The sequence below is a fragment of the Bombus bifarius genome, unplaced genomic scaffold (assembly GCF_011952205.1).
Source record: "Bombus bifarius isolate JDL3187 unplaced genomic scaffold, Bbif_JDL3187 scf7180000009200, whole genome shotgun sequence".
NCBI lineage: Eukaryota > Metazoa > Arthropoda > Insecta > Hymenoptera > Apidae > Bombus > Bombus bifarius.
Genome location: NW_022884965.1, coordinates 1,421,617 through 1,434,615, shown reverse-complemented (window position 1 = coordinate 1,434,615; position 12,999 = coordinate 1,421,617). Strand labels below are relative to the sequence as shown.

Here is a 12,999-nt window from a genome sequence, read left to right as displayed (position 1 = left end):
CTCCCATAATTATTTCTTATCATGATATGTCATTTCTATCTATAAGTAATGAAGAAAGAAGATAAATTATAAACACAATTCATATATAACAAAAAAATTGATTTCTCCTCGATTCATTCTGCAGCAATATCTTCATAAAGGAAAATTCATATCTAAAAATAAAAGGATAAAAATTATAAAGAAAATTAGAATCCTGAAGATTTTTACTAAACATTAACATTTAAAGAGAGATTTCTTTATATTCTAAGTTTTATATGCAGTTAGTTATACCCATTATTGTATAACAAAACGTTAATTTTTCAAATTCAGCGTAATCATACAATTATGTACAATAGTATTTCATTCACTCACAAAATTCGTACGAAACATTTCATGATAAATCAATTACATACTTAAGTCTTCACAATGTATTCATTGTCCACATAAATAAAAACTTTTATCGTTTACGCGCGTGATTCACATTTTATACACTTCCCGAGCTGAAATAAAAATTTTGGTTTTATTTACGTTCTCAATGTTCTCGATATTAGTGATTTCACCAGTTGCTGACGATTTGGTGCACAGAAATCACATAGATAATTTTTCCTGTCTAGTGGCATTCCCTTGGTCTCCACGCAACCTGTAAGAAAATATTAATAACACGAATGATAACAACTTCTGTGCGCTATGCACATATATTAATATATGTATGTACATCACCAAATAATTTTTCGTATTTAATATTTTATTATACCTGAAACCTCTCATACATATTTCAAATGTTTACATTACTTTTAAAGACAATTACATTTGATGAAACATGCAAACGCAACAACATGCAATGAAAAGTATATAGCGGAATTATATGGAATTTGTGTCAATACCTAAGTGCAGATATTTGTCACATGCGCTGCAATGCACTAGATTCACTTCCAGGTCAAGTCTTGGGGCAGTATGACAGCGACTGCAGTGCGGGCAATAGCGACCCTTTCGCCATAGCCTTGTTATTGCATAAAGATAAAGATAGGGTTAGTGAACTTGGATGAGGGTCTATTATAATGTCAGAATTTAGTATAATTAATAAAAACCTGAACCATAGACGATTTTTTGTTATCTTAGTCATGCACAGATAAATTAAGTACAAATGAATGTATATTATTAACATTTATGAATGTTATCAATTAAGCAAATAATTGTATTATATTCAACTTTCGTAATCCAAGGATTCAGATATGATAAAACTGAATACTAAACATTAGTTCAAAAACTTCTATAACAAAGGAGTTTAGTGTGAATTATGGAAATCGTGAAGCAGTAACGAAGCCCCGTGAAAACTTGAAGATTAACATTTAGTATGTGTGTTCTGAATCACATCTTCACTCATACATTACACCACAAGATGAAGGGAAAAGAATTAGTATTACTTACTTCGAGCATGGAACGCACAGTGTAGAAACATAAACGCGAATATTCTTGTCACCCTTCTTATATTCATGTTGCCACTGAGCGACACTATTTCTATCAGAATTTATACCACCAGGTTCTCTTGAACCACAATTCACACAGACAGCACATTCTTGGCAATGCCATCTTCCTTGCGGTACTCGTCGGAGACCAACACAATAAATATGATACCTGAATAGTATTAAATATTACATAAATATATATTATCATATATTTTATTTTTGTAATAAAACAGAAAAACATACCCTCTATCGCACATATCACAAAACAGCATTTTATCTTCGTCTGCAGGATCATGGCACTGAGCGCAAGTTTTACAATCTGTGCATTGCCATGCGTATGATTGGATATGAGGAACCATGTCTAATGTTAAATCTATACACGATGGATGGACTGCAATAAAAATATTATGATTTATATTGTAAAACAATAAAGAATATACCAGTAAAGGATAGTGGATTAATAAAGTAATTACCATGTCCATTACATGTACCACATTGAATTAATACTTCATTTTTACTATGTTTATTTAAGGTTTTCAAACACATCTTGCACTTTAATTTTATTTCATCTTTTCGATTTGTTATTTCCATATCTACGTCATCCATTGTAGATTGTGAGCCTTCGGTATCTTGCGTTCCCTCGCTAGAAGACGAACTACATAAAAAAAACCAGCTGTTTTTTCACGAAATATTAAAATACTAATTGTTTAAAATGATAGGATATACCTTGAATCATCTGAAGATGAATCACTATCGGTATCACTTTGAGATCCTTCTGATTGGCTATCAAATTTACGTTCATTTGGCCTCATGGGACCATAAAGAACAGTATTTAGAGGATAATACCGTAACTCAGCTGGTGTGTATTCGCGGTAATAATCTGTATATTGCCCTGGTATTAATGCAACAGGATAGTGACCAATTCTGCGTTCTGACTCAACTTCCTGTTGTTTCTTTGGCACATGGATTGTGAAAGTTTGTAAGTCTAAGCTGCATTTCCTATTTTCTCGTCGAGCTTTATTTAAGCTAATATTCCAAGATAATGCAGACTGAACTGCCATTTCTGCTAGATCAATTCTATTTTTTTCTGCATTTGCAGCAGCTGTTAATTCTTTCTGTTTTTTGGAATGTTCTTTTACTTGCTTTTCACGCATATGTTTGCGATATTCTTCATACTGATCTGGGAAATCACTACACATTACATCTAATACTTCTGAACTACATATAGCAGTTAGACCTATGTTAATGTCAAAAGGAGAGTATATTAGTAAACAAATACAATTTACGTGTACGTAGTGAGTGACTTACCCATATCACACATTGCCTCGCTAACCAAACCATTTTCTCTCAAATAATTCCTTTCTTCCATATCCACAACTCTTCTCTTCAAATCTGGGTATTTTCTTTTAAAAGATTTTACACCAAGGTATTGAGATATTTGTTCTTGTATCATAAAAGTTTCACCTTTACGATCAAGTGGCCATTCATACTCAGCAATTTTGTCGACTGTAAATGGTCCTTCGTCTGGATCAAAATTAATTTCCATTCTTCGATTCTTGACCTTTACTTTTTCTGATTCTGTAGTTGCAGTACTAAGTACACTTCCTTGAGACTCCTCATTTACTATGGTATCAGAGGCTATAGTAATTATTATTAATGTATTACATATACTATTGTGTAATTTGAATTATAGAATAACAATTATGGGAAAAAAGATATTGAATAAAATAATTATGTCCTTTATACTGAAACAAAGATAAATGGAACTTAAAAAAAATGTCAGCTTATTCACAGTTAAAATTAACTTTCAATATCAATGTTATTAAATCCTACAAGATAGAAATATTTTTAAAAATTGATAGATTAAATATAAGTAATAGATAAAACTCTAATCATCATGATTTAAAAATTCTGTTTTGAAATAACAGTGCTTTTTATGCTTGATTGAGATACATCTATTTCACATTTAGGTACTTGAGAGATGTTAGGACACAAGAAAAAGATCTATTTATAGATACCTTGCTTGGAGGTCTACCAATGCATTTATCTTTTAATTTAGTTTAGTCATATGATGACTATGGGTTATATATGCTCCTCATGGCTATCAGTCAATATGCTCTTTACCTTAGTAATTTATTTTTAAAATATAATAAAAAACATATCTTATGTAGGACATATAATTAATTTATAATTAATATTAATATACATAAATAAAGTAAAATAAAGTTATTACTATTATTTATCTATATTGCAAATTTATAATAATTAATATAAGTGTAAAATATGTAAATAAATGTAACATAATAATTATTGTGTTATTTATACAATTGATAAGCAATATAAATGATGTAGTAATTTGTAAAAAGCGCAAAGATCATACCTGGTGCAGAAATATTTCTGGCTGGAGTCTGAGATCTAGAACCCGATTCTGCACTCATTCTTGTTTCCTCATCTATCACTTGTACCATAGACATATTCTCATGCTTTGTAGCATTTTCTGTTCGTTTCAATGCTGGTGTTAACCAATTTGGATGTCCGGGTGGTACTAACATGTCCTTGTTTTCCAATTTTGCATTTTCCATTGGTTTATCGGATCTAATATCGGACTCTAATTTTGTTGCAGTCTTTTGCATTCTTTCAGGAACGATGTCAGCCAACTTTTTATCCTTAACTTCATTCGATATGGGTTTAGGTAATCGCATCTCCGGTGGTTTGTTTGTTTCCGATTGCATACCCGTGGAGTCTGGAAGCGTGTTATTAACTATATTTGCACTTTTTACTCCGCCATTCTTTTGTCCCATAATCTTCTTGTTGACTTTACCCGAAGAATTAACAATTTTGGAATCCATTACTGGTTGTTTAAGAGCTTTATACAATTCTGGTGACTTTCCGAAAGATTCTTGTTGCAACCCAGAATCATCTATTGTTATTACAGCCGTAGTAGACGCTTCTATCGCGTTTAGATCTTGCTCGATTCTAGGCTTCTTCATTATCTGAGGATCCACAGTATCCAATTTTCGCTTTCCTCGACCTAATGAATTAGAAATGAAAAAGAAGAAACAAAGAAAAGTAGTAGGTAAAATATGAAAAAGAATATTATAATATTTGCATATGGAAAGTTTAAGATACAAACCTCGCCCTCTACCTCTTCTAGGAGGTGCATAACTCTTCTGACTTCTGCAGGTTCTCTTAGGTCTCTCATTCTCTCTGGATTGTGGAAAATGAGGTACTTGCGGTTGTTGCATCTGTTGTGCGTCGTCTAAAGGCAAAGGATCCCTAGATATTAACAAATGAGGTGGAGGATGAGTAATTCCTTGTGGTAATGGATTCCTTCTGGGTCTACCTCTTTTCTTGGGCACCTTAACTTCTGGCATTCTATTCGTAGATACCTCTTCTATTATGACAACATCCTGGCTTGAGTTTGAGTTTTCATTTACTATTATCAATTCTGAACGGTGTTCTATAATTTCACAGTCGGAATTCAGCGGGGAACCGGATACGTTTTTCGATAAAATATCCTTCAATTTCTCATTCATAGAAGCATCAGTTGATTTTTGAGGTCTCACTTGAGTAATACTGATTTCTTGATTTATCACATTCATCTGTTGAAGACTGATTGCACTGTTTTTTGGATCGAACAAGAACTGCTTCTGTTCCCTAGACGTTACAGGCTGAATAGTAACCTCAGGTAAAATTTGAGTAAGCTGAGTTTCCAACTTAGATTTTTTTGATTCGATCGGCGCGATGGTGATATCCTTCCGCTTTGGAGACATTTCAATCACATTCTCTAATTTCTTTCCCTGCATTTGTACCGGTTCAATAGTCAGTTCTGAACGATTGCTTTGTAAAATAGTTGAATTACCACTTTTAAGAATCTTTAGTGCAGGTTCTTTGTGTCCGATTTGCCCAGGCTCTTTGTACCTTTGCGCAAAATTTTGAGGCGGATCAACAGCTTCTTTGGACTTGTATACTTCCGCTTGATTATCGCAAGCCACTATCGTTGGATGACCCGTTTTAGATAGTTTAATTTTCATTTCCAGAGATGATTCTGCATCTCGACGTCTCTGTTCTCTATCCTTCTTTTCTGGATCTACTATAGAGGCGTCTCCGGTTTTTAACAACTTTATCTTCATACCTAAAGAAGCATCAGTGGTTTTAGTATGTTCTGCCTCGATTGTTCGTATCGTTTTATTTGCATCTTCAGACGTATCAGTTTGTATGATAGAAGCGTCACCACTTTTAGATAGTTTAATCTTCATACCAAGAGGTGATTCTGTTCTCTTGGGGCTTTCTTCCAATTGTTCTTGCTTTTCTAAAGAAACTATGGATGCGTCACCAAACTTAGAAAGCTTGATCTTCATACCAAGAGGCGAGTCAATTTTTGGCAAAGTTTCATGTATAGTTTCCACTGATTGCTCTTCTTCCGAGACCTCAATATGCGATGACTCCAATGATTTCGACGCATCTTGAACTGTATCCATTTTATCTTTAATTTCGTCCAATACTTCTGAATGAACGATCGATGCATCGCCAGTTTTGGACAATTTGATCTTCATTCCAAGCGGCGATTCCGTCCGTTTGGGAATATCTGGAATTTCTAGCTTGTCTTTTACTTCTTCAGAGTTCTCTACCGATATTATAGAAGCTCCGCCACCCTTCGTTTTTGCTAGCTTAATTTTCATTCCAATTGGGGATTCGGTTCTCTTTGGAATTTCTGGAGATAATTCTAATTTATCTTTCATTTTGTTGATATCTTTATTTTCTTCTAGCAAATCCGGAGAAACGATCGAAGCGTCCCCACTTTTAGATAGTTTGATCTTCATTCCTATAGGAGAGTCAGTTCTCTTGGGAGATCCATAACATGATTCGAGCTTCTCTTTTGGTTTTATTTGCACATTATCTTTATATTCTTCTAAAAAATCTTGTCTCTCGGATTGTATTATCGAGGCGTCTCCAGTCTTTGAAAGCTTAATTTTCATTCCAATTGGAGATTCCGTTCTCTTTGGACTTTCCTGAACCATATCTAGTTTATCTTTATGCTTTATCTGCATTTCTTTTGCATCTTGTTGCACTATAGACGCATCACCACTTTTTGATAACTTGATTTTCATTCCAATCGGCGATTCTGTTCGCACAGTTTCTTCGAATTTGTGTTTACCTTCTTTACAATCATCGATCGATTCGTATTTCTCAGCGGAAACTATAGATGGATCCCCGGATTTTGAAAATTTAATTTTCATACCAAGAGGAGATAACGATGATGATCCTTCGGAATACCACTGTCCAACTTCTTCGATGTTCTCATTGGATATTATAGAAGGATGACCTCCTTTAGATAATTTCAATTTTATTTTCCCTAGTTTTTGACCTGGACTGTCTTCAGGATTTGGCGAGTTGGTCGCAGATCTGATCTTCGGACTTTTAGGTGATCTTGGTTCGCCACAATCAGTGATTGCAGACTTTGCTATCTTTAAAATGATTCGTGGAGATCCTACATTTTCGAAATCGTGTTTTTCGGAATCCTTTCGTGGTGTGTCAACTATCTTCGATTCTGATTTATCGGACATCTTCGGCGATTCCAACATCTTTTGATAGGCAATTAATTTTGCATCCTTTTGAATCAAGAGGCTATCTTTAGAGATGTTCGGAGATAACGATACTTTTGCCACATCTGTAGTAGGAATTTCTATCTTGGGTGGTTCCCTTAGACGTTCTTCTAAAATCGAAACTTTTGGTATAGATTCGGATGTCTTTAAAACGTTGGGTGAAACATGTGGTAATGTTATCACTGCGTCAGATACCTTATTGCTTTCTAAGTTTCGTAATTGCTGTATTTCAATGTTCTCCAAAGGTGTTACGCCAAATTTAGTCTCAGATAGTGTTATCTTCCCTTCGATTATACCTTCATTTATTGTTTCTTTATCATCATCTATCTCAAACTTGTCTTGTAAAGCAACAATTTTAATTTGCTCGGCAAGTTTTCTCTCGCTTTCCAGTTTCGCAGCTTCCGAGATGATTTCCGCCTCAGAAATAGAAATCGAATCCGTCGTGATGTTCTGTAGTTCCACTTCTAATTCTGACGTATTTTCGCATATATCTTCATTAGGTACAAACAGAGATGATGCATCAGCTTGTTTGGATATATCATCTACGACACTTTCCATCATTTTAGGAGATAATACCAAAGGAGAATCCATTGCTTGTTCTTCAGACTCTTGCAAGAATTTAACAGCTGATTCAAGCTCAGATATTTCAGAACTAGGTTGAGATGTTTCTATGGCAGACCGAGCATCATCTAAATTTTCATCATGATCCACGTTAGGCAGCAAGATATCTGAAGGCAATTCTAATTCAATGTCACTTGATCTTTCCATATTTGGGAAATCTGCAATATTATCTTTCATATTAGTAACTAAATTTTCTTCTGCTAAATTATCCTCTGTTAGATTATCCTCTGTTAGATTACCTTCTGCTGGATTATCTTCTGTTACAATTGCTTCAGGAAGTCCTGCATTCTTTCTATCCTCAGAAGAATCCCCTTCAATATCATTTTTCACAATTCCTGATTGTGACTCTGTTTCTTCAAGATCAGCTATAGATTCCAATGGGGCTTCTTCAAAGTCCATGTCCAAGTTAGTACCTTCTCTTAAATCCTTTTGCAAATTCTCAAAATTGTTATCTTTGTTATCTTGACCCATGTTATGCAACAGGATATCTGAGGTTAATTGTGTTTCAATATCATTTGATCTTTCCACATTTGATAAATCTACACTATTAACATCCATATCAATAACTAAATTTTCTTGAATTTTTGTTATAATTTCTTCAGAGAATTCTACACCTTTCCTATTCTCATGTTCTTCTTCATCAGCATTCTTTACTACTTCTGGCTGTGGTTCAGTTACAATTTTTCCAGGAAGTTCTATGTGCTTTCTATTCTCAGATTCCTCTTCAACATCAATTTTGGTTATGGCTGGCTGTAATTCTGTTTCTGCAAGATCATTTACAGATTCCAGTGGAGCTCCTTCAAAATCCATGCCCAATTCATTTTCTGTCAAATTAGTATCCCCTTTTAAAACTTTTTGCAAATCCCCAACATCTTCTTCTTTCCCATAACAATCCATATTATGCAACAAGATATTTGAAGTATCAATATTACTTGCTCTTTCTACATTTGCCAAATTTACAGTATTATTATCCATATTAATAATTAAATTTTCCTGATCTTCTATTACAATCTTTTCAGGAAGTTTTGCGGGAAGTTCTATAGGAAGTTCTACAGGAAGTTCTTTTTTATTCTCAGACTCTTCTTCAATATCACACTTCATTATTTTTGGCTGTGATTCAGTTACAATTTTTTCAGTAAATTCCATTTTCTTTTTATTCTCACACTCTTCTTCAACACTACTTTTCATTATTTCTGGCTGTGATTCAATTATAATTTCTTCAGTAAGTTCCATATTGTTTTTATTTTCAGGTTCTTCTTCAACATTATCTTTAGCTATATTTATCTGTGTTTCTGTTTCCTCAATATTGCTTTTATTTATTTTTATCTTTGATTCTGTTTCTTTAATATCACCTTTAATTATTTCTGCCTGTGATTCTGTTTCTTCAACATTATCTTCAGCTCTTTCTGTCTGTGATTCTGTTTCTTCAACATTACCTTCAGCTATTTTTGCCTGTGATTCTGTTTCTTCAACATTATCTTCAGCTCTTTCTGTCTGTGATTCTGTTTCTTCAACATTATCTTCAGCTATTTTTATCTGTACTTCTGTTTCTTCAACATCACCTTTAGCTATTTCTGTCTGTGATTCTGTTTCTTCAACATCACTTTCAGGCATTTCTACTTGTGATTCTATTTCTTTAATATCACTGTTAGCTATTTCTGCCTGTAATTTTATTTCTTCGAGATCACTTTCAGCTATTTCTTCCTGTGGTTCTGTTTCTTTAACGTCACCTTTAGTTATTTCTGCCTGTGATTCTATTTCTTCGAGATCACTTTTAGTTATTTCTGCCTGTGATTCTATTTCTTCAAGATCACCTACAGATTCCAGGTGTGCTTCCTCAAATTCGATATCCAATTCAGTTTCTGTTAAATCACTATCCACTTTTAAATCTTTCTGTATATCTCCTACATTTTCAGCTTTGTCATTATGATCCATGTTATGCAGCAAGATATCTGAAGCTAATTCTATTTCAATATCACTGGCTGTTTCCACATTTGTTGCATTTACAGTATTATCATCCATATTAATAACTAAATTTTCTTGATCTTCCGCTACAATTTCTTCAGAAAGTCCTGCATTTTTAATATTTTCAGATTCTTCATCAACATCATTTTTATCTATTTCTGGCTGTGATTCTATGTCTTCAAGATCACCTACAGACTCCAATTGAGCTTCTTCAAAATCTATGTCCAATTCATTTTCTTCTAGGTCCGTAACTTGCTTTAAATCTTTTTGTAAATCTTCAACATTTTCATCCTTATCTATAGACTCAACAATTATACTTCCATCGATTTTCAATATATCACTAGCTGGAGATTTTTTAACTTTATCATCAACAACTTCAATTGTATTGGATTTCTTTGTAGTTTCTAATGGTAAATCATTTCTATCTGTTAAACAACTACTGATCACCTGTGTTATATAATCAGAAGTTTGTGCCATGTCAGAAATGGGATCTGATTGTTCTAATAAAAGACTCATGTCTACAACCTTTGATAATTGGTCTGATTTCTGAAGTTCCTCTTCAGCTTTTGTTGCTTTCAATGAGGAATCCTCTCCCTCTGGTATTAAATCTAAACCTAACAGTCCTTCTAGGGAATCTATGTGTTCTGAGATTGAATCCTCCATATCCTTATTTAGGATATCTTCTGAATCCTGTGGTAATTTTTCAGTCAATTCTTCAATTTCAGTTTCTGCTAATGGAATATTTCCAGATTGTTGAAGAACCTCTTCTATTTCATTTGCTACCACAGCTTCCGTGCTTAAAATATTTTTGAAATCAGTTGCATTTCTTACATCATCTAGGATACTTGTAACAATATCCTGTGTACTTTGGCACTGTTCTTCGGAAAATATATCTTCTACTTTACTAGCAGTTTCTAAAATATCTTTCAAATTATCCTTATTGGTATCGCACTTTAAATTATCTTCCAATTGTTGCTTGTTAGAGAGCTCCTCATTCTTATTTAACTCTAGATCTTCTGCATCAGTTATCTTTACAACTTTTTCTGCATTCATTTCAATATCACTTGCTGTTTCCACATTTGCTGAATGTGCAATATTATCATCCATATTAATGACAAAATTTTTTTCATTTTCTATTAAAGTTTCTTTAGGAAGTGTTGCATACTTTCTAGTTTCAGGCTCTTCTTTACCATCACTTTTGATTATTTCTAACTGTGATTTAGTTACAATTTCAGGTTGTGATTCATTTATAATCTCTTCGTGAAACGCACTACTCTGTTGATTTTCAGGCTCATCTGCGACATCATTTTTAATTACTTCCACCTGTGACTTTTTTACAATTTCTTCAGTTGAATTCTCCTTTTTATTTTCAGGATCCACTTCTATATCATTTTTCATTATTTCTGACTGTGATTCAGTTTCTTCAAGTTTTAAAGTTAAATTTACTTCTTCTTCCATACTTTCATCTTTTGTATCCTCTGCAGGTACTACGATTTCAGCATGATCTAGTGTTAAAAATGCAGGTTTATTGATAAATAATTAGTTAAAATGTAAACCCTCATACAAAATGTAAATTCAACAAACACAGATTGTAACACCACGTATTATCTATTACCTTCCGTTATATATGTTTTGATCGAAAGTAAAATATTTGTTTATTATTATTTCGTAATAAATGGTGAATAAACATGGATTATATATATAAAACAGAACTATGGGTAATTCGTAAAATTATAGGTTAGGTTAGGAGTGAATAACATTCGCTACAAGACAATAGCGTTCTCGGCACTAGTTCGCGCCCTCGATTTGTAAAAATCGATATGAGGTCACGGTAAGAGGAAATTTTTGTTATATATATATATGTAGACTAAATGAAAACAAATAAACTTAAAATCGCGATAAGTAAAAACTACTTAGTACAATGATAGCTATCATACCAACGAATCAAAATTGGATATCGAAAAGTTCTAAATAACGAAGTTCCTGTCAGAACTCACTGAACATTATGCTCACATGGACCAGCACGGTAGAAAATTGAGACAGCGATCGGAAATTTAACCGCGTTTAACCACAGTTAAATGACTTGTCATCATAGCTCCTGTAAGCATATTTAACGTATCCTGTGTCGAATATTTGAAAAATATTTAATAATGTTCAGGTGAGCCTATTCTAAAGATAAAACGAAAGAAACGAAGAAGAACTAAGAAGGACTTACCTGACCGTTATTGACCGAAAGTTATAATGTAGAAACCCTAAGCATCATGGATATTAATCATATCATTGGATTCTACTTTAGAAAGTGAAATTACAATTCTTTCTCGGATACAAATCAATAAACCATAACACAGAAAAACCTGAAATGTAAGAGAAAGATGTGACCAGAGCCAAAGAAAAGTTCCTATAGTTAAGAAAAATAATCCTAATGACATAAAATCGTTAAAAAAAATCTGAGAATGATTGTTACTTCAAAAAAATAGAGAAATAGTAGAAAGAAATATTAATGTGAAATAATCAAGCAGACTCTCGGTTCAATAATGAAAATATCTTACAAGGAAATGTGTAATTCTGGAAACAAAAAATTGTGAATCTAATGTATTATATGTAATAATATATAAACAGGCTTTATAACTATTATCGTATCAAAGACATTAAAATTTCTTGTCGCATCCCAAGACCCTTCAAAGACAGTAAAATAAAAAAATTTCGATTGAGTTTCCCTTCTCCTACGAGAATCGTACCTTTCATATGATGACTAGCTTTGTCAAAGCGTGGGAGCTCGACCGATTTTGCGTTGTGAATATGCATGAAAAGTTGCGCAATTTCAAACAACCTAGTCTACACCGGTGATTGGTGTCATAGTTTCGAATTCTGGCGGGTAACCCAATTTACACTTGTGAAGTATCGAGAATCGCGAGAGATATGAGCGTCACGAGACGCGACACCTCCCCCCTTAAAGTTTGAAGCACAATCGTATACAACACGATATATATATACCACCGTGTATTGAAATCTCACACGGCGATTCATAGGGCTACTATTCTGGAGACATTTTATAGACTATAGACATAGATCATAATTGCTATATCTTACTTTACAGAAATTTCACAGCTTATGGTGGTTCGTCCGCACTATCGATATTATTAGTATATATTTTTACACTGCTTCAAAATTCAGTCTATGGTCGCTGCAGTGGGGAGAGACGAAGGCGAGTGCCATAGGAGTGGGGTTGGACTTCCGTAGGAGAAGGGAAACTCAACCAACAGTTTTTTAGTTTTTGTTTTTGTCGTGTCACGGCTTATTGACTTTCGCTTTTTTAAATATTTTACAGCATCATATTTTATGCAAAATAGATTAATATATGA

The 12,999-nt window shown here is 33.5% G+C and overlaps 1 protein-coding gene and 1 long non-coding RNA gene across 4 annotated transcripts; one reads left to right on the top strand and one right to left on the bottom strand.

The window, feature by feature from the left end:
- Window positions 1-185: 185 nt before the first annotated feature.
- On the bottom strand, window positions 186-12,610 carry LOC117214309. Of its 3 annotated transcripts, none has more exons than XM_033460301.1 (12): window positions 12,376-12,610; window positions 11,853-11,991; window positions 11,635-11,757; window positions 4,579-11,142; window positions 3,826-4,476; window positions 2,754-3,083; window positions 2,172-2,682; window positions 1,919-2,100; window positions 1,689-1,836; window positions 1,408-1,614; window positions 864-979; window positions 186-619 (listed from the first exon to the last, which is right to left on the bottom strand). In XM_033460301.1, exons 3-12 carry the CDS (start codon window positions 11,639-11,641, stop codon window positions 504-506), a joined length of 8,832 nt encoding a protein of 2,943 aa, XP_033316192.1. In that variant the 5' UTR covers window positions 11,642-11,757; window positions 11,853-11,991; window positions 12,376-12,610; the 3' UTR covers window positions 186-503. The 3 variants fall into 3 exon arrangements, with proteins under 3 accessions (XP_033316192.1, XP_033316193.1, XP_033316194.1); XM_033460302.1 differs by lacking the exon at window positions 12,376-12,610 and having other exon boundaries at window positions 3,826-4,188; window positions 4,267-4,476; window positions 11,853-12,149; XM_033460303.1 differs by lacking the exons at window positions 864-979; window positions 12,376-12,610 and having other exon boundaries at window positions 11,853-12,149.
- Window positions 11,255-12,348, top strand: LOC117214315. The gene is made up of 2 exons (XR_004488833.1): window positions 11,255-11,468; window positions 11,566-12,348. It is a non-coding gene; the product is annotated as an uncharacterized LOC117214315 (long non-coding RNA).
- Window positions 12,611-12,999: the final 389 nt, after the last annotated feature.